Source organism: Gymnodraco acuticeps, unplaced genomic scaffold (genome assembly GCF_902827175.1).
Source record: "Gymnodraco acuticeps unplaced genomic scaffold, fGymAcu1.1, whole genome shotgun sequence".
In the NCBI taxonomy this organism is placed as follows: domain Eukaryota; kingdom Metazoa; phylum Chordata; class Actinopteri; order Perciformes; family Bathydraconidae; genus Gymnodraco; species Gymnodraco acuticeps.
Window position 1 is genome coordinate 281538 of NW_022991585.1, and position 21627 is coordinate 303164.

Consider the following 21627-nt stretch of genomic DNA (forward strand, 5'->3'; position numbering starts at 1 on the left):
AACTGTGACGCAGAGGAAGAAGCGTAGAAACATGGAAGACTTTGTAGTCTAGGCATCATGTGGAGCAATGTGAAACATTAAACATAAATAAACTGGTGTATAAAACTCACATACCTGCATTTCAATGGACAGCATAAAAGGACTCTGAGCTGGGTTCTGGTGCTCAGATTAGCTATTGATGATCACGTTGATAAATCATATAAAACAAATAGCCAATCTCACAAAAAACATGTTGCTGTGACTGTGAGCATTAAACAATTAATATTAAACTAAACAAACACAACAGTACGTTATTGTCCTTATAAAATAAAAACATACATTTTGTCCACCGAGATAATACAGGCACCTTACCCTCAAGAGATCCTCACGTGCTATGAGAATCTCCCACAATGCATTGCCGTAACAAAGCTAATGCAGGCACACGTTTGTGACACCAGATGGCGCAATTGTGTATGTGCGTGTGGGGAGTCTTGCAGTAGAACATTTGACTGTAGCGCCGCCACTGTGGGCTAAGCCCCGAATGTTTCCAGGTCCAGGCGACGCCCCTGGGCTACATACAATTAACAAAGTCATCAGTGGGCTTCCATACATGCTCCAAATACAAAATACAGGTGTGTATAAAGCTCAATGTTTGTCATCATGTTTCATGCTTTTACTGAAGAGACATTATTGTGTGAGCTTGGTAAGATAAAATAAGTTGTTTAAAACATAAATGGAATTAAACCCTGAATGTTCAGGAAAATATTAAGAGAAATATGTCTGCTGCAATAAAACGCACCTTAAAATAGAGTTTAATTTCCCCTCTTTATATCTCTATAATTTCGCAGCCAACACGTTATATTAAAAAAAATGATATATTAAATATAATAGATGTCATTTTAAATATGAAATCTTATATCTATTGAAATTAATATGTCAAATAAACCGCAGCAGGTAGTCTCGTCTCCTGGCGACCGCGGCACCGGAAGTGTGCTTTTATGAAGCCGTTAAAAGCCAGTTGACGTCGGCTAGCTAACGTTAGCTGTCAGCCAGGTTCAGTCATTGTGCATGATGGAGGTGACACGCCAAAGTAAGTAACCAGCCACATTTTGCTCTCATGATTCATAGCACGCTACATACACCTAAATATCGCACAACAGAGGAGTGAACTGATATGTATTTAAAATGGACAAAACTGGTTTCATTCCGTAGCTTTGTGTGCTGCTAGCTAGCAAGCTAGGTAGCTAGCTGCAAGCAAGGCTGTTATGTGTGCTTCTGTTTGGCTACCACGCTTCCATTGGTATTCATACACTTTCCCTTCTTTACAGATTTTAAAGACAGTTTAAAGACGGTTTACAGTGCGATAGAAGAGGCTGACTTCCTTGCCATCGATGGAGAATTTTCAGGTAACAGTGAGAGTTTTTAGCATGAACTGCGACTTAAATGGTTACAGCTGTGAACATAAGTGGGAGAAGTACTCAGATCTTGCACTTGAGTAAAAGTATAAGTTCCAGAGTGCAGTAAACAAGTACAAATCCTGCATTCAAAATGTTACTCAAGTAAAAGTACTTAAGTATTGGCATCAAAATGTACTCATAAGGCATTCATTGGCTCATATAAGAATAATACAACTTGTGTTTTTAATTCAAAGCTTTATTGTCATATGATTTTATATTTATTGATGCATTAATGTTTATCAAAGGTGGAACCAATTGTTATTACTTTGCATGCTGCTGAGTAGCTTGTGAGTTTACTCCTGGTATAACTAAAGTTGTGTTGATTATATTTCTCATCAAACTAAATCTACAAAGTAAATACATGTAGTGGAGTAAAAGTAAGAGTAGCAACAATTTGAACTACTCAAGTAAAGTTCAAGTTCCTCAAAAGTACTTAAGTACAGTACTATCTACTTAGTTTCTTTACACTACTGGCTGTGAATATAAATGGTGTGTTTATGTTCAGGGATAAGTGACGGTCCTAATGTGAGTGCACTTACCAATGGACTGGACACACCAGAGGAGAGATACACAAAGCTTAAAAAGGTGAGTGGAGTTGATCGTGCACACATTTGTGATGCCTTCTCTTTTCCCTCCATTTTCTAGTATAATCTCATTTTGATCTCTGTTCGCCAGCACTCCATGGACTTTCTGCTGTTCCAGTTCGGCATATGCACATTCACGTACGACCAGGCAAAGTCAAAGTGAGTCACAACTGTTTCACAAATACACAACTATAGATCTGACGTTTCTATTAGCGAGTAAATTAGAAGCCGAGGCAAACCTAGACTTTGGGGAGCCCTGACAAAAGCAGCCTACTTTGGTGAGGCTCAAGAGCACAGCCTTTGTTTCAACATGGTGGGATGCATCATGCACATATTAAGATTAGAAGCCTCTCCAGCAGGACATATGAGATAACAACTAAACTCAGTGTGTTCTGATGAATTAAATAGCCCAAAGTCATGGTGGAAACGCAAAATTCAGATGGCAGGTAACAATTAAGCATATACAAAATATATTGCAGTAAGTGCTCTCATACATTATGTATCGCTTTAAATGTTTTATTCTCCTGTGAATCAACCTTTTCCATTTAATGTTATCCATGTCGACAAACATGGACATCTTTTTTTGTGTTTTTGTTTAATAAAAATAACCTGTAAATATGCACGGGACCATTTTAATAAAACTTGTATGTTTTCCTTCTAGCTAATTAACTGTAAATGGCCTTTTATGGGAGGTTTAGTGATGAATATGTGTAATTTCTAAAATGAGTGACTTGAGCCATACTTAAGATGGATGCATATCTCTAAATGTTTAAATCAAATGGCTACTAACAGACCAAGGCTTTGCACAGATAAAATGTAGGGTTTCACGGCTACTTTTTGCCTGTAGATCTTTACCAGGCTGTGCTTTGGTGTCAAGCAGGTTATTTGTATTCATTTGCAGCTGGTTGAATTATTTTACTAACTCTTATTTTCCTGTTTTCCCTTCTCTCTCTGCAGGTATATCATAAAGCCTTTTAATTTTTATGTATTCCCAAAACCGTTCAACAGGACGTCCCCTGACCTAAAGTTCATCTGTCAGGTGAGGCAGCGATGTTCCTCGTGGTGATTGCATTGCTTCAGTGTGAACTGAGATGAATCCTTTTTAAAAGGGACTATGACTTGGATAGTTTTTAGGTTTCAAAGTTGGTCAAATAAAAGATCATATTTGTCATTTCAGAGTTCCAGCATCGACTTCCTGGCCAGTCAGGGGTTTGACTTCAACAAGGTGTTCTGTCATGGTGAGTAAACTGCAGAGTGACTGTAGCTCCATGCCAAGTCTCTGCTTTGTCATTTCCTCGCCTCTGGATCTTAGCTCGAACCGGGGGTTGTTTTTGTTTTGTTATAAAAGCAGAAACACAACATTTCTTTCTCATCTTGCAATAGTCTAAATATTTAAAGCCAACCTAGTCAGTGTTTCCCCTGGGTTTACTGCCTTGGCAGGGTGCTGCTCCTGGAAGAAAAAACACAAACGGGCAGACAGCAGAGCTCGGGGCAATAATGCAGATGTGTTTGACTTGTTTACACTTTGTTGTTCTCCTCCTTTCCTCCGCTCTTGTCTCTGATTGTGAGTGTGGGGGGGGGGGCCTCAGAAACAGAGCAGAGGGAGAATGTGAATACGCAAAGCAGTGGACACTGAAACATGCACATTGGATAAATAACATAGGCGTTTAGTTTATTTAATAAAAGAGCACATGTTCAATGTGAAAAGTGACTGTGGATCGATTACTTCAGTTGCAATTTGGTGCTATTTATATATATTTTAAATAAAAAAAACACCTTGAATTTTAGGCGGGGCTCCGTTGGCAGGGCGCAGCGCCCCGCCAAGACAATGGTAGGGGAAACACTGCTAGTCCTCTAGTAGAGAGACGAATAAACTAAGATCTTTGTCATTTTCAAAGGAATCCCGTACCTAAACAAGGAGGAGGAGGCGCAGCTGAGGGAGCAGACGGAGGAGAGGAGGAACCAACAAGCCAACGGTATCAATAATCAATCCTTCACCTCCCCGTCCTCCAAAGGCCCAGCACACGTACCTCAGGAACACAAAGACTACATCAACAGGGTGATGTACGTGTCACTCACTTCTCTGTTGCATTTAACGCTTGTTGGTAACCTTTTTTGCATTAGTGTGCATCAATGATGATCACTCGAGTCATATAGTTCTTGAGTGGCTGCTAAGACTAAAAAAAGCTTCCATTTCCCATCATGGCTTTTTTTTATCTGACAACTTACATTTTTGATGTGCTATTGTGTTTAATGTCTTGCAAATCTTTACTTTGCAGTTAGTTCTTGTAAGTTCTTTGTTTTGACCTGTTCGAAGCAGCTCCAGATGTGAATTGGAATAAAGCTATAATTTAATACTTTGCATTAAATGGTAACACTAGGGGTGTAACGGTACCCGTACTGAAATTATTCGGTACGGGCCCTTCGGTTCGGTACACGTGTGTACCACACGAATATAACGTTAAACGTAGGGGTGTAACGGTATCCGTATTCGTCCCGTACCGTCACGGTTCAGACGTCACGGTTCGGCACACGCAGTCACACGACGAATACGCCTTTTTTTTTTAGAGTGGGAACAAAATCTGTCATTCAGGGCAGTATCCACTTCACTATATATAATCCAGGGGGCGGTATTGCGCCTAAAAGCTGTTTGCCAGCCGCCCTTAAACGACAAATGAAGAACAAGAAGAAACACAACAACAAAACGAACAAAATACAAGAAGAAAAGTTAGTATGGCGATTTCAGATAACACACAGGAGCTAGAACTCACCAGCTTCTTTTAAATCAGCTGTGTGGGAACATTTCGGGTTCCCTGTGGACTACAATAACGGTGGAGTGCGAGTGGTGGATCGGACGAGGACGGTGTGTCGCCGTTGTTCTACAGTGGTGCGGTATGCTAATGGAACACACGCCAAACATGCTAAATCATATCAGAAGGCATCACCCAGATTTGCCAATCACCGGAGACCGGCAAAAGACAAGTTCAACAGCTGATCCCCTCTGTCTTTAAGAAGCCAAGAGACATGAAGCCGAGAGACCAAAATAAATAACGGAAGCTTTTGGCATATGTTTTTCAACGACTTTGCGCTCTTGAAACACGTTCTTATTATTTATGATGTCATATTTTCAAGACATTCTTTTAGTTTTACAGCTTGATGAAACCTTTTTGTTTGACATCAGCCATTATAGATAATATGGCCATCTGAGTGTACTGTATGGTTTGTTTTTAACTGTTTAATACAGTTAATTATTCAAAATGTCAGAGTTCCTTATTTTTAAACTGAAACTTGCACTACTGTTCAAACATAAATAACAACAAACCTGGAATCATGCATTTGGGACTTTTTTTTGCTTTTTCTTGTTGTACCGAACCGTGACCTCCAAACCGAGGTACAAACCGAACCGTGACTTCTGTGAACCGTTACACCCCTAGTTAAACGTGAACAACTTGTTGGAAGTAATCTCAGGTCGCAGCATTCAGTGTAATTTGCTCACATTGGGTTCAACGTGTCATAGAGCGACCAAGTCATTTCATTGGAACGTGAGGCATGAGAGCTGGTCAGAGGGATGCGTTCAAATGTAGTCAGTAATTTGAGGAACTGTTGAAATGGCGAACGCAGATAAAGTTGAGCTCGAAAATCCTCCAGCATCTTTGAAGTCTCCGGTTTGGGAACATTTTGGTTTCGCAGTTACGTACAAGGATGACGGACAAAGACAGGTGGACCGAACCAAAGCTGTTTGTCGGCATTGTTCAACTAACATTGGTTACGCGGCTGGCAATACATCAAACTTGCACACTCTTGAAAAGGCATCACCCGAACGTGAATATCACCGGTACCAAAAGAAAAAAGACTGAAGTGCAAACCCAACTCCCGCTAGCATGTAAGCCTCCACCACTCGCAGAGAGTTCAGACCGAGCCAAAGCTATTACAAACACCAAATATCCTTATGTTGCCATGTTAGCAAAGCGCTACCTGGCTGTATCTGCTACCTCTGTCCCTAGAGAGAGGGTGTTCTCCACAGCAGGAGACATTGTTAGTGCCAGCAGATCTGCCCTTTCGGCAAGCAATGTGGACAAGTTCATCTTTCTTTAAACAACATGAAAATACAATGACAAGCAAGTCATGTGAAACTGGCTGCTTATTATTTCAGTTCATCGAAATGCTGCACCTTAATGTTTATTTTATTATATTTTGTATTTATTTGAGTGAATACATTATTCACAGTTTAATAATAATAAAAAAATATATATATAAGTTATGATGTTAATTTTTTCTGCTGAACCGTGACCTAAAAACCGAGGTACGTACCGAAATGTTTGAACCGTTACACCCCTAGGTAACACTTACATTTTAAACTGTACATGGTCCCTTCTTCTGAAAAATAATTGTAAAGGTGTTTTACTTGATCAATGTTATTTTCTATTATAAATTGCTTTACGCACGCTGCATAATGAGACCCTTTTTGTGTTTTGATCATTTCTACCATTTCCCCCCCAGAGCGAAGGTGGAGGGTCTCTTCACGAGCTCAGAGAAGACTTTGGACCTGGAGCCATGCACTGGGTAATCTAGCTAAACTAACCCTAACCTACATGTTCATTTTGTGTTTTTATTTTCATTACTTACATTTTATATTTCCTTAACAGGTTTCAGAGAAAGCTGATCTACCAGACACTGAACTGGAAGTGAGTCACTCAACAGTTTTGTAATTATTGTGGGTGTGTTTGAATAAGATTAAGATGTGTGGTGTTCTCACAGGTTTCCCAAGGGGCTTCATGTAGAAACTGTGGAAACAGAAAAGGTAAGAATGTGTTTTTTTTAATTAAACCAATTTTGCCATTTTTTGTTTTGTATATAAGGTATTTTTTAAATATTGACTGTGTGCGCAGAAGGAACGGTTCATCCAGGTCTGCAAAGTAGATGATGAAGAGAGGAAGAGGAGGGAACAGCAGAAACTGGAGAGGGAGCAGGTAGGAACTGTCAGGAGCATCTTGAACATTAGGATGCAGCCGTTTTACGTCCCATCTCATAATTCTTTACCTTTACAGGAGGAGGTAAACGACGCCGTTGGCTTCTCCAGGGTCATCCACGCCATCTCCAAATCTGTGAGTCTACCGCAAGGGTTTTTCTGTCGAACTGCACATTTCTATGGGATTTGTTTTTTTGTATTTATTTGAACTATAACTCTTAAAACGGGGGATAGCAAGTTCGAGTCCCACTCAGCATGTTGTTGTGTCCCTGAGACACTTCACCCCATATTGCTCCTGTGGGGATTGCCCACAGTACTGAATGTATGTAAGTCGCTTTGGATAAAAGCGTCTAACAAATGACATGCAATGTAAAAAATGAGAATTGACTAATCGGCAGTTCAAATGCATTACTCATGTTTAATTTCATCATTACTGGTCACTTTTGCTCTAACGGGGATTCTTTCTGTTGCTAAATCAAGTTTTTACACTAAATGTGGAATGAACCCTTTCCATCCGACACACAGGGTAAACTCGTGGTTGGCCACAACATGCTGTTAGATGTGATGCACACCATCCAGCAGTTCTACCTCCCTCTGCCAGAGGTAAACAACCCGAGCTAGCTGTTTACACATTTTCTGTTTTTGCAGGAATGTCAATTATTCATTATGTTTGCCAATGCTCTTTCCTTCAGGATCTTCCAGACTTTAAAGAGGTCACAATGTGTGTGTTCCCGAGGTAATAGCCCTCTGCTTTGCTTTTATATTGTTGAAATAACAGACACTTTTCTGTACTTTGTTCTTTAACGCTTAAAATTATATTTCCACTTGCAGACTCCTGGACACAAAGTTGATGGCGTCCACTCAGCCGTTTAAGGTAAATGATCTCAGTCAGTGCTGAAGCAGACAGAAGCACCCATATGTTTTTGGTGATTTGAGAAACCTATATGTATATAAGCCCTTACATGCTAAACTCGTATTGCACTTTTGGTAACGAGCATTGTCCACATCGAGACGAGTAAAGTTTAACCACACCTCGGAGCGCGTTCTCTCTGCCATCTCCTCCGTGTGTGTTGCTGCATGTAGCAGCTGCGTGTGCGTAAACGGCCCGGCGGAGAGGGAGAGGGTCAGAGGCGCATTTTTTTTGCATAATGTTTGTGTAGCAATAATACATATGACATATATTTTTTACATGTCTCCAGTACCGATAAAAAGACCGATAGTGTCGGCGCTTAACGGTACCACGGTCTTTAATAATTCAGCCCCGGGGCCCGTTTGATACCGGGGCTCGTTACCCATCCCTAGCTGTAATGACAAGATAACCTCCAGAATCTTTGCACAAATGGATTCAGGTGTCAGAGCACCAAGCAAAGAAGTAGCACTAAAGCAATTCAACTGAGGCTATTGTATTACATCTTTGGAAAAATGTGTAAAAACGAATTAACAAAGTTTATTTGACTTTGTGTTTTAGGAGCTGATCAACAACACATCTCTGGCAGAGTTGGAGAAGCGAGTGAAAGAAGGCCCCTTCAAGTCCCCACTAGTCGGTAAGTAAACACGCATACATTTATTTATCTGAACCTCTCTTGACCTACGATAATCCTGTGACACATATTTTTCGTCTTTGAACATTCAGAAACGGCAGAAGGCTTCCACAGCTACGACACGGGCCAGGAGCAGCTCCACGAGGCCGGGTACGACGCCTACATCACCGGCCTGTGTTTCGTCTCCATGGCCAACTACCTGGGTAACGCACGCACACAACCACACTGATCCCGTTCGGGGGGGGGGGAAAAGGCTGAAGACATGTGGTTTGACTTGTTCTGATCAACTCTCTCTACAGGATCGTTTCTGACTCCGCCCAAACCACACATCTCTGCTCGCTCCAAACTAATCGATCCTTTCTTCAACAAGTAAGAGATGAACTCATGTACTGCATTTGCTGCTTTCTCATATTTCTCTGGTTTTATTAATCGATATCCCTTTTTTTTTTCTAGGCTTTTCTTGATGAGGATAATAGATATTCCCTACCTCAACATCACAGGACCAGATTGTGAGTATGTCCCTCATGTTGTATAAAAATGGACATTTCTGCACCAAGATTTGTGGCAGCATTCTCTAAAAAATATATTAAAATGCAAAGAAAAGCAGCAAACATAGATGACTACTACACCATTTTAGATTACTGTTATAAAAGGATGCAATGTGCCTTTTGGTGAAACACAAAATGTTAACATTACTTCAAATTATACCCCAGGGCTGTGAAAACACAATCAAACGGTTTCCTATTGATTTGTTAGCCTGCCAGGGCACCGACACCCAGCTGCACACACACACAGACATGCAGACAGACACACAGACACACACACATTTACACTTCAAACTAAATGAAATGCACTTGAAGTAAACACACAAAACCACTCAAAATACACGCAAAAATACTAAACATACACGCATGAATTACTTAAGGCGAGACACCCCAGGTGAATAGGGTAATTTTTTTAACTTAAAGGTATCAGCTATAAATTTCTCCAGTTAATTACTTACAATAAGGCAATTGTCTTTTGTATTACAAGTTTTCTGAAATAGCATGTTTAAATATGCAAATTACCCATTATCTCATTAAATATGCACATATTTTAACACATTTCAGGAATCGAAATCTGAACTTTGGATAAAGCCAGGTTCAAACTTCTTGTTTCATTTTGTAGTCATATTAGTATCTAAGGCTTTCACAGAAGGGATTTTGGATATCTCTTTTTATCACTCCATAAATCAGAAAATACTGTCAACAGCCCTAAAATATCCATTTTCGCCATGTTTCTAGGTATAAATGTTGTATAATTCAGGCTATGAATGATATATGAACAAACCCTTCTGTAAAAGCCTTCATAATATTGATAGGAATATAACTGGAAGGTTTGGTGTATGTGCGTGCTACTGAAGTTGACATTTCGAACTCAGAGTAGGAGAAAAAACTCATTTTGAGAAAACGACCTTTAAAGATTGCAGTGAGGCGCTAGCTAAACCCTCCTGTTCTTTGGATGACAGCTTGCGCATCGACGCACTCTATGAAGGTATTTCATGTTCGGGGTCATTTGTTTTTTGTATAACCTTGCTTCGTGCAAGTGACAATTGTTGTCGTCTTCTCTGAACGTTTTCGCCGTTCTTTTGCCATTTTGAGATTTCAATTTCTAGCGGAAAGCTAACCAGGAAGTGTTTTAGCACACCACGTGACGCATCTGAACGAATCACGTTGTCAGAAATTGACACCAGCCAATGAGATTTTGTTTCTTGGTTTAAGACCCTTTTGTACTTTCACGATTGGTTGCTGATACAAAGGAAATGACCATATTTGAATCCGATGAGATTGTGCAGGAGAGACACAGCTTTCCAACGATATCTCTGTTTACATGGTGCACACAGCGGTCGCGGTACTTTATGTTACGTTAGAATGCTAACTTTTGGTGAATTTAGGAGAAATCTACAGACGCAAATAGACAAACTATAGTAAAATAAACACTTAAATGTGTATTTTGTAAGTTTTCCTTCCAAAAGCCTGAAAGAAAACATGTTATAGAATCAAAATAGCTCAAAATTAACCAGTACTTGAAAAACAATGTTTTTGCCTGCCGTGTCTCGCCTTAAATCTCACCGTCATTTGTTGCCTTTCCCCATGTTCCTACAGTGACGCCTAAAAGAGACCACGTCCTGTATGTGACCTTCCCTAAAGAATGGAAGACCAGTGACCTCTACCAGCTCTTCAGTGCCTTTGGTAAGAGTTGATGTTTAACCTGATTACACTGCTCTCACACACACGACCCATTGTGTATCACTAACGCTCAGCTTCTATGATCCTCCCAGGGAACATCCAGGTTTCCTGGATAGACGACACGTCAGCGTTTGTGTCTCTCAGTCAGACGGATCAGGTACAGATAGGTGAGTTTCATCCTGTTCCGACTGCACATCGGCTAAGACAAATAAAATACAAATCTTCTGTTTGTGGCACTAATAGTTAACAGCTGTTACAGGGGGTCCGCGGGGTCTTAAAAAGTATTAAAAGTTGATACATCAATTTAGCAAAAATTAAGGCTGTTAAAATATTAACCGGCATTTTCCAAGGTATTACATTTCGTAGCTTGTTTTCAAGAAGTATATACATTGTCCAAAGAGGTTGTATTCTACAGTGTGCCTGAATGTAATCATTGCGTAGGTGTGTAGTGTGATTCTGTGTAGTTTATTTATGGCATCCCGTTGGATTTGACGTCATCTGAACAGGACATCGCACGCTCACTGCTTGATAGCGCGCGAAGGTCCGTTTACGCCGGTTGTTAAGCAACATCGTTATGGGGAAATGCAAGTCTGCGTCCAAATGGTTGGAAGATAAGGAGGAAGGACAATCAATACTGTATATAGTCAAGTGTGTAACCGGTTAGAACTGGAAGTGGCGATGAGGTCTTAAAATGTATGGAAAGGGTCTTAACCTGTTGAACCCCATCGACCCGCCCCGGGTGGAAAAATGCATCCCTTGCAGGAAACAGCGTCTGAGGGCTTCTTAATATTTAATAAACTATGAATGTTTTATATCCATGTATCGGGAAGAAACTCGGCTAACTGATCTTTTTATTTTTTTGCCAAAAAAAACACAAGGCTAATGCTGAGCCTCTGAATTAGCCACGAGCGAAAATATGCTAACGGTGGTTGCACAGAAACTCACTCATAACACCCTTATTACTTATCGTAACTGCACATCCAACATATCGAATAGCATCGTGAGAAGACACAGAACCGATGGGTAGCTAGATCACTCCATGATAAGAACTCGCGACTTTATAAACAGACATCACAACAAAAGTTGTCTTCAATGGCATTAAAACGATAAAACGCTGCTGAAGTTAATCCGATGTGTCTGTCACTTTGAAATTATTTCTGATAATCCATCAGCAATAAACCTACTTTTAAGATTTCAGAGCGTGAGACAGGTTTCGCTTCAGACAAACTGCATGCGCATAGCCCCACTTCACAATGGTAACATTGGTGTGTATGTGAAAATTCCCCTTCAATTCTATTGGCTCTAACGGTTAAAAAGAGATGTCAATCACAAAAATCGACCAATGGGTTCCAGAGAAACGACAAACGCCCATTTCCACCCAAATCACCCCAGAGATGGAGTTTTTTTTGCTAAATCTCTCTAAAAAGCTCAAATGTCACTTGTTTTGCATCAATCTTGATACAGGGTACTTATTATATGTTGTACTTTGGATTCCTGTTGGGTTCAGAATTCCAGAAAAGACAGACAACTTCTAAGTTTAACTATTTTATTGTAAAGAGAGCAAAAGATATATTCACTTGGCCAAGGACTCATCACGTCTTTGGGAATGGCAGCAAAGCTGTAATCTGTAACCACCACCAAATCCGTCAAGAGCCTCGAACCTCGTGCGACAATACCTTTTATTACACAGGGCGTTGCCCTTACATTTATGATTGGTCAAGACTAGCTGAAGAGATACCACGGTTTAGACTTGGTTCTCTTTGGTTGGTGCGCAGACTCAGATAGTCTCTTGGCAACACGATCCTCCAATCAGCATTCGGCCGGCCTCTGGAAGTCTACTCTGGCACCATCATACTAATTTGTTTTCTCGAACGTTTCTTCAGATATATTGGAAAACCATAATGTTGCTTCCTAGCTTTGCGGGGGAGCGCGGCTCCCATACAAAGTGAAGGCCGGTGCGATGTGCTGTTCTGACTACCTCTTTGTGTTCTCTCAGTCTCTGCACTCGACCTTGCTACTTTCAATATTGCAAGCTAAACTTTCTTCTGACTATTCCCCTCGTTGGTATCTAACCCATCAGAACCTGGGATTAGTGATTGTGTCTATTTATTCTATAGTCATAGCAATCTCATGAGCACAATAAGCATAATGTAATAATAACAATCAGTCTTGTAATATTATATAAAAATAGACTCCACATTCCTAAAGCTTTTAGTCTACTAACCCAGTGGTTCTCAAAGTTTTTCTGTCAGGCCCCCCCTTGAAGGAAAAAAAAGTCGGGCCCCCCCCAACACAAGTCAGGCTCAGTGGCGGCGCCAGAGATTTATTTTGGGGGTGCTGTGGGGTAGCTTGACGTTTCATAGAGGGTGCTCAAACATTTAGGGTTTCCCATTAATGTACCGGTCGCTACAGTGGCATTTTCTACTGCAACACTCCCCACACGCATATACACAATGTACCCGCGACTGTTACAATGAAGGCTCGATAATCAGCTCACGGCATATAGGTGTAAGCAGGGGTAAAGTGCTATTTTTATAGGTGGTATGTGGACCTCACATAGGGGGGTCCAGGGGCAAGCTCCCCGGGAAGATTTATTTTTAAATATTGAAGTTAAAAGCATCAATCTGGTGCACTTTGAGAGCAAAATGAAGAGATCTATGGATACCTCTCTCAACACCCATTTGAAACAGAACTGTAAACAGATTTACTTTTTCTTTATGGATATTTTACAAATCACCCTTTTAAACTTTATTTTTTTTACTGCCATATAGTATTTCATACCTGTTTTTCATTTATTCTCTTTTTTTTAAATAACTATAATGATCATATAAACGTGTGCCTCGGAAATAATTGTTTACATTAATGGTGACCAAAACGTTTGAGACCCACTGAGATAACACTGAGAGAGTCCTTTAGCTCACTGAGTCTCTCAGTCTGACAGGAGAGGACTCTCCTCCACTTTGTTGTTGAAAAAACTCCTTATATCCGTTAACGTAGCTCGCTAGCACCGGAAGCTAACAACAATGATCTCCGGTACCGGTGCGCTCTCTTTTTCGCTCGCGCACTCACAGAAACTGGCTCGTTCCACACACACACAGAGAGCCGAGCTTTAATGAAACACAGAGACCCAGACGTAATAGTACTGCATCATATTATTTTCGAATCAATAATTTTTCAAATTATGATTTTTTTTATTTTATTTTTTTATTTTTTAAATTATTTTTAATAACCATTTTTCCTCCTGGTCTCTCGCGCCCCCCCTGTCATGCCTTTGCGCCCCCTAGGGCGGGCGAACCCCCCACTTTGGGCACCACTGTACTAACTCATCATTCAAGGGTAGTTTTCACTAGAAGTAAAAAATACAGACGGACACTATAATTTACAGTTTTTTTTACTATGTTCAATCTGAATTTTATTTAAAATAAAAAACATCTATATTGATTCTGATTTTTCTACATCCAACTCACAGGTTTATCATTACTTTGAGAAAAAAGATTATTAATTTTCCCCTTTTTAGAAGTGTAGTTATGGTCATTTGTTCTGGGAATGTCATTTTCGAGCCTGAGACCGGAAAAACAGGCTTGGGGTCTAACAGGTTAAAAGGTATTACATTTGACTTCAGGATTCCTGCATATACCCTGTGTTATGTCACTTATAGGTAACAGCTATTATGTCACTTATAGGTAACAGCTATTATGTCACTTATAGGTAACAGCTATTATGTCACTTATAGGGAACAGCTTTCGAACACAACACAAGGGTTAAAGTGGCTAATTGATTGCTAATGTACTTGCAGGGTTTTAGTTGTACACGGTACAATGCCTGAATCTAATAAAAAAGTGAAATACACACACTGGAATTGTTAAATGTTGATGCAATGATCTGGTCCCGCAGCAATGAACACCAGCCGCTACGCAGAGAGCTACAGGATCCAGACGTACGCAGAGTACATCAAGGGGAGGCAGATCAAGGAGAAGGTGGAACAGACACCCAAAAGTTGGGGAGAGGACAGCTGGACCAAACCAAACTACACCCCCGCTACCTCTGCTGGGTTTGGATACCCCAGGTACACCCATGCTGCGGTTTCAACAGCACATTCAGTGCATTTACCGCAGATAAGTATCTGCAGTTTTAATGTATATTGATGCCTTTTTTATGGTGTTTCTGCTCCAGGAAGCGCAGCATCAGCCCCGCTCTGGGCGAGCCGGGGACCGGAGACGCAGCCATGACGGACGGCTGGAGGGACTACGCCTACCCCGACAGCACGGGCAGCAAGAAGATGAAGACTGATGGTGGGTGACGCACGCTTCCTGCTGCAGTTTGGTAACATGAAGCCGTTTTCCCCAGAAAAGTGTCTTTTTTTTTTTTTTTTATACCAATTTTGCAACATTTATAAAGGTGACATTACGTTTATTGAGTAAATACCTTTTACAAAGAGTTCCCACGGGTGCTTGAATCCTCGAAAATGTTACACTTAAAGGGGTATAAATCAAGGCTTCTGATGTGTTAAATGTGTACAGAAAAAGGCACAGTGCACTTGATGTCGAAATTTAAACAATATTTATTTTGTCTAACGTTAGATAATGGGCTTTATCCTGCTGTCTGCCCGTGTTTCTCTTTGTTTTTACGCCACCTGCCTATAAAGCATAAAAGTAATTAACCTTGATCTGTGTCTCAAACTATGCTGTGTTGTGTCCTTTGAATTTAATGTGAAAGTGTGGCAATTCTCTTTATAATATTAACATCATTAATGCAGACACTTTATTTATTTTGTTGTCACTAATGGCGCTTTTCCACTGCAGCGTGTAGCACGGTTTAAGCGTGCCGTGCCAAACCTGGCCCGTTTTTGGTTGCGTTTCCACTAGGCGTAGTTCCGGCTAACGGGTGCTTTTTCACAGTTTTTCTGGCCCCATAAAATCGTGGTTCTTTCCGGGCCAACAACCAGGCTGAGTCGGGCTGAGTATGCTAAACTAGAGAGAATCGCTGGCAAGGGGGCTACAACTACAACAAAATGAACATATTTGACCGTGATTTAATTGTAATACACGTTTCAAAAATGATTCCGAAGTAACAACATACTGATACCGGTTAGTAAAAACCATGAATTAATGCTTTGACAAGTCTGCAGACAGACGGCAGGCGAAAAACCCTTTTTAAAATGCGTGTTTTCTAAATGGAGCTTGGCTGAGCTAACGTTGTAAACGCTCCGACCGTCCACACTCACAACAACGGCCTATTCAGACATAAATAAACCAGCGACTGTATTCTCCATGACACAGACAGTCTGTGGTTTGTACTTTAACTTTTGTCTAGTTTCTGAACAGATATGAGGAGCTGTGAGCTCTGAGGGCTAACGGCTGATGTTGGTTTTGTGTTTCGCATTGAAAATTACGTCACGGCTCCGCCTACACTGCATTACTATAGTTACTGCCCCAGTTCCTAAACTGTAATAGAAACGCAGCATAAAGTGAGCCTGGCCTAACGATACCGTACTAAGCCGTGCGAGGCCCTGCAGCGGAAATGTGTATCATGTCCTGTTATTTTAAATGAAGGCTCTCATGCATTGGTTGTTGTTGTGATTTTTAGACAAAAGTGGAAACGCAAACGCCATCGAGAGCAAGACCTCAGAAGGATGGCTAAAGACGGGGTAAGTGAAGTTGGGGTTAATCATTTAAAGTGTTAATGTTCTGTTTGTGGTGATTAAAGTCTCTTAATGGTTGCTGCGCCCTGCAGAGATGCATCAGACTCAGCGGGGTCGAGTCCAATCCCGGAGGAGGGAGAGGAGGAGCAAGAACAGGAAGAGGAGGGGGAGGAAGAAGGAAGTCCTGAAGGCAACGATACTGAAGGGACGGTCACCTGGCAACAAGCCCCAACGTCCCAGGGGAAGAAAGGGCAAAAGAACAAGAAAAAGTCTAAAGGTGAGACTGAGGGTCTTCACACTGAATCAGGCTGACTCTGACTCTAACCCCTTTCCTCATAACTTCAGATCAATTCTACAAAGTCTGGCTTGCCTGGAACAAAAACGTATAAACAAATATTTTGGTCTCTTTGCGATGGCGACACTAGAAAGAAAAAAAAACGCGGTGCTAGCTGACATTTTTAACACTTATTTCAACTGTAGTTTAAACGGGTATGGTCGAGAAGAATGTCACTTTGTGTTCACAACAGTTTTTCCTTCTTCTGCCACAACTACAGGATTAATTGTCTTTTTATACCTTTCTTAAATAATCAATGTGTTTCTTATATCGATGAGGCACTGTTTATCATCCATTTGTATAGAGAATAGATATTTGTGGATTGTTTGAAACCTGTTGACGTGATTACAAAAACATTCTTCATAAATACCTTTTTCACATGTGCGGCTTTCACACCAGCGCTTTTCCCTTTCTAGCTCCGAGCGGGAGCTTTTCTGGTTCAGCTCCGGTTTCCCTTTTCTGCTCCCGCTCTGTTCACACCGCCCAGAGCCCGACTGGTGCTGCCGCTGCTGCGTCATGACGTCACCGTTTACATCACTGATTTGCTCCCCAACGGCATTACGGCGCTCACAACAACGGGGAACTGCGTCGGGTCGATGATCGTGTTGCTTTTAATCACACGAAGCCAGAATAAATTGAATAACGACTTCTCCAACCTTATGCTTTTCTCCAGAGTGCCGTGGTTCATTGTTTATTAATGTGTTTCTGCAGCATTTACCGACCGCTGCAGTGTTGGCTGCTCTTCCACGGGAGTTTATTCTCCTCCGTTAGCTCCCGGTTAGCTCACACTGCAGCGGCCGCTCTAAAGTATTCACTGTCCGACTCACACAAGCAGCTGATACATATCCCCAGTTCCCCTTAGCCTAAGTGAATGTGTGTCCGTCTGAATTGACGCTTTTTGGTATCACAACAATGTTATGAAAGTTTCTCTGGTATAAAATGGGCGATGTTAGCATAGCAACCGAAGCTAAACTGACTACTTGCTATTGCTATCCTATTGTGGCATAAACCGTTTTCTACAGGCACATTTTACCGGCATATTTTTATTATGATTCTACTTGTGATAGTCGGACACGACAACCTGTGCAGCCCATGTATTGATTCCATCCGATAGCTGCTATAATACAAAACAACACGTCTGCCTCTCTCCACAATGATCAATAACAGTGAACGGATGGTCAAAGTAAGGTACAAATAAACAGAATCACACGAAGCCTGGTTAGTGTTGCCTGACTTTATAAAGTGTGTTTATAAGCACTACTGCTTGTAGGCAGGCATGACAGTCGACCCATGTTCAGGGGAGGTGGGTTTAGTTTCCTGCACGCCTCGACGTAAGAGAGACGTAAGCGACGCCAGCTCTTAGCTCCGAAGCTCTTGCCTCTAGACCGACAATTTTTTGGAGCTGGAAGTGAACCGGATTCTGGAACTAAGAGGCGGCGCCGCTGCGGTTTGAACAGGTTCCGAGCCGGAGCTGAAAACGCGTTGGTGTGAAAGGGGCAATGAAGGATAATTGTATTTCGGAGCTAAAAGTTTTCAATTGCATATTAAGCCAAGACATTTAATGATTTTTCCGAAACCTATTAATGAAGGGAAACTCAGCCAAAATTCTTCAAAAGCTTTAATGTAATCTTGCAATTTTTGGATGCTGTATGTATATTTATATATTTGTTCAACCTTCTGTGCCTCTTATGTTAGGGACTGAATCCTCGACGTCGCTGTTTGACGTCCCAGAGGTGTGGTAGCGAGAGGAGAAGTGAGGAGGTCTCTGTCCCACATGGAGCTCTGGCTCAGTCTTTCTCAGCACTTGGGTCGCTCTCCTGACACGCTGTTCACCACCAGGAGCTGTTCACCACCAGGAGCTACGCACCCCCCCCCCACATTAATTATTTGACTCGACAGCTGCGGACAGCGTGTCCAAAGCCAGCAGCCGAGCTTCTGACTGGACGATTGAAGGAGCGAACACAAGCCATAACCCAACAGCTGCCATATTTCCATCCATCTTCTACCAGAGGAGCAGGAAACTCTTCTCACTATAATCCTAAAAGCTCCAGGAATGATCATTTATTCAGACTGGACTCTGCCACGCTGTCACTACGAAACCTGTTTTTAACCACAGTCTCCTCCTATCAGTCTTATATTTTGTGAGTTGTGCATGTGAGGATTTAAAACACCACCGTCAGGTCCTGTAGTTTACACCGTCTGGGTTATTTAGTATTTTAAAGCTGTCCACTATTTTGTTCCCTTTTTTTTAAAGAAAAAACAAGTTCTGTCAACTACCCCAGTTTTATTCAAACATATATAAGCTTATCAATGTGATGTGTATTGTTGGCGGCACTTTGACCTTTGGCAAGAGGTGCTTGTTTTGTACAGAATTGTTCTTTACCTTTATTTTTTTGTTTTGTAAACGTGTCAACCTGCAACAATGTCAAAGTATGTTCCGGTGTAAACGTTAATGAGACGTATACATTTTTGTAAAACAAAGTTTAAAAGTACTTAAAATATTTCCTAAAAAGGGAGAAAATTAAAGGCTGTTTCTTAGTAACTCTGTTTTCTGTCTTTTCTCGTCCCACACACACAATATTCCTACTCGCGTTAAACGTCGGGAGTTAAAATAATCTAATGTAAAAATGTCCTTCCAATTTTTCACTCCCAGACTTTTTTTATCATAGCAATTACCTGGCTCCATGGAAAGCTGTAAGCTAAGAAGTTCTAAAGCAGCGGTTCCCAACCTGTGGGCCGTGGCCCCTAGTGGTCCGTGAAGGCATTGCAAGTGGGCCGCAAAATTATTTTTATTTTTTTGTACAGGCTAAAGTCTCAAACATGGACATAACAATAACATATAGGAGATGACATTCCCACCTCAGACAAAAACAGAAGAAATAAAGATTCAGTCGGTAGGATCACTTCAACGTTTCACAAACAAACCACCTCAATTCAATTCAAAACCTTTATTTATCCAGGTAAAATCCCATTGAGATCAATGATCTCTTTTTCAAGGGAGACCTGCAGCAGTAGGTTCCACAAGAAGACAAAAAAACATAAACAACAGAACAACAAAAGGACATCATACAGCAAAAATGTACAGGGATTACAATTTACATATTTAACCACAAGTACAGGTACCAACAGCATCTGATTTTGTAGCATCCAACCGAGCTTTAAAAACATGTAGTGGTACTAGCTTGGTAATTTTCCATTCTTTTTGCAGACTGTTCCATGTTAGTGGAGCTGCATATCTAAAAGCTTTCTTCCCTAAGACAGTCCTAGCACTTGGCACATTTAATAAAACCACAGCATGCGATCTCAGGCAATAAGTACTTTCAATTCGCAGAGAGATCAGGGAGCAGATATAAGATGGTAGTTTATCCAACATGGCTTTGTAAATGAAAAAGTACCAGTGACTGAGCCTCCGTACAGTAAGTGATGGCATAACCGCCTTGGTATACAGGGTACAGTGATGCGTAAGTGCTTTACAATTTGTCAAAAATCTCAGTGCACTGTGATACGCAGCATCTAACTTGCTCAGGTAATTGGCAGGTGCATTCATATATAACAAATCACCATAGTCCAGCACAGGTAAAAAGGTCACAGTGACTAGCCTTTTCCTGGCCTCAAGCGAGAAACGGGACTTATTTCTGTAAAAGAAACCTAGCCTAACCCTCAGCTTTTCAAGCAGGTTATTTACATGAAGTTTAAAAGTGAGACAGTCATCAAGCCAGATACCCAAGTATTTGTAACAGGTAACCACTTCAAGTTGTATTTCTTGCGTAGTTACAATATCCAAAGCAGTCTCTGGTGTATTTTTAGCTTTAGCTTTAGAAAAGAGCATTACCTTGGTTTTATCCACATTTAAAAGAAGCTTAAGTTCAGCGAGCTGAGTCTGAATAATGTTAAAAACAGCCTGTAATTTAACAACAGCCTCGTTAATCGAGGGACCTGCACAATACATAACGGTATCGTCCGCATAAAAATGTAAAGTTGCTCCTTCGACATTTTCACCTAAACTATTAATATAGATAGAGAATAATAGCGGACCTAAAACAGAACCTTGAGGAACACCATTAGTGATGTTTAACCACTCAGAAGAGAGCCCATCAAACTGAACACATTGGGATCTTTCAGAGAGGTAGTTTACAAACCAACCCACTGCATGGCTGGATATGCCAATACTGACCAGCCTCTGCTTCAAAATGCGATGATCGACGGTATCAAAAGCTTTGGATAGGTCAACAAATAGAGCTGCACAACTCTGCTTATTATCTAAAATACTCGTAATATCATTTATCACTTTCATTGTGGCAGTGATGGTGCTATGTTGCTTTCTGAAGCCTGACTGATGTTTAGACAGGATGTCATTTTTACATAAAAACTCCTTTACCTGTTCACTCACTAGGCGTTCAAGAACCTTGGCCAGAACTGACAATTTAGAGATGGGTCTATAATTGTTTAATAAGGTGGCCTCCCCTCCTTTTAGTAGTGGCAGGACATACGCTGACTTCCATACTTTTGGGATTTTGTTCGTGCTGAGGGAGAGGTTAAAAAGAGTAGTAAGAGGTGGAGCAATAAAATCTGCAGCTATCTTTAAAAAGAAAGGTTCTACGTTGTCCGGGCCAGCCGGCTTTTTAGGATCTAGCTTGGTTAAGACTTCACGAACAACATCAACAGTAAAAGGAGTAAAACTGAAGGGGTTTTCCAGACCACATTGTTCAGAGTCACCGACTGTGGTGTTCACAGAAGCAGAATTAGAAACAGAATGAAACAGAGAGCCACAGGACACAAAATGCTCATTAAAACAATTTAGTATGGTGGTCCTGTCCGATATAGTGCCAGATACTGTGGTAAGGCACGGAGGTAGCTCATTACGGATATCACCGGTGGATATCGATTTTATGGC

The 21627-nt window shown here is 41.1% G+C and overlaps 1 protein-coding gene across 1 annotated transcript; it reads left to right on the forward strand.

Annotated features, from left to right (window-relative positions):
* Positions 1-941: 941 nt before the first annotated feature.
* Positions 942-19275, forward strand: parn (poly(A)-specific ribonuclease (deadenylation nuclease)). The gene is made up of 26 exons (XM_034197805.1): positions 942-1069; positions 1308-1385; positions 1942-2021; positions 2112-2179; positions 2978-3059; positions 3198-3258; positions 3919-4084; positions 6521-6583; positions 6667-6705; positions 6779-6821; positions 6910-6990; positions 7069-7125; positions 7515-7592; positions 7682-7725; positions 7821-7863; positions 8458-8533; positions 8623-8733; positions 8830-8899; positions 8984-9039; positions 10675-10761; positions 10851-10925; positions 14653-14824; positions 14932-15050; positions 16345-16405; positions 16492-16676; positions 18429-19275. The coding sequence occupies exons 1-26, from the start codon at positions 1048-1050 to the stop codon at positions 18473-18475; spliced, it is 2064 nt and encodes a 687-aa protein (XP_034053696.1). The 5' UTR covers positions 942-1047; the 3' UTR covers positions 18476-19275.
* The last annotated feature ends 2352 nt before the right edge of the window (positions 19276-21627 follow it).

What these genes read in the sequence shown, in the direction of transcription:
- parn (XM_034197805.1), top strand. Translation starts at nt 1,048, where the DNA reads ATGATGGAGGTGACACGCCAAA. An exon ending in CATCGATGGAGAATTTTCAG is followed by an intron (nt 1,386 to 1,941) that starts GTAACAGTGAGA and finishes GTTTATGTTCAG; the next exon opens with GGATAAGTGACGGTCCTAAT. An exon ending in TCCACGCCATCTCCAAATCT is followed by an intron (nt 7,126 to 7,514) that starts GTGAGTCTACCG and finishes TCCGACACACAG; the next exon opens with GGTAAACTCGTGGTTGGCCA.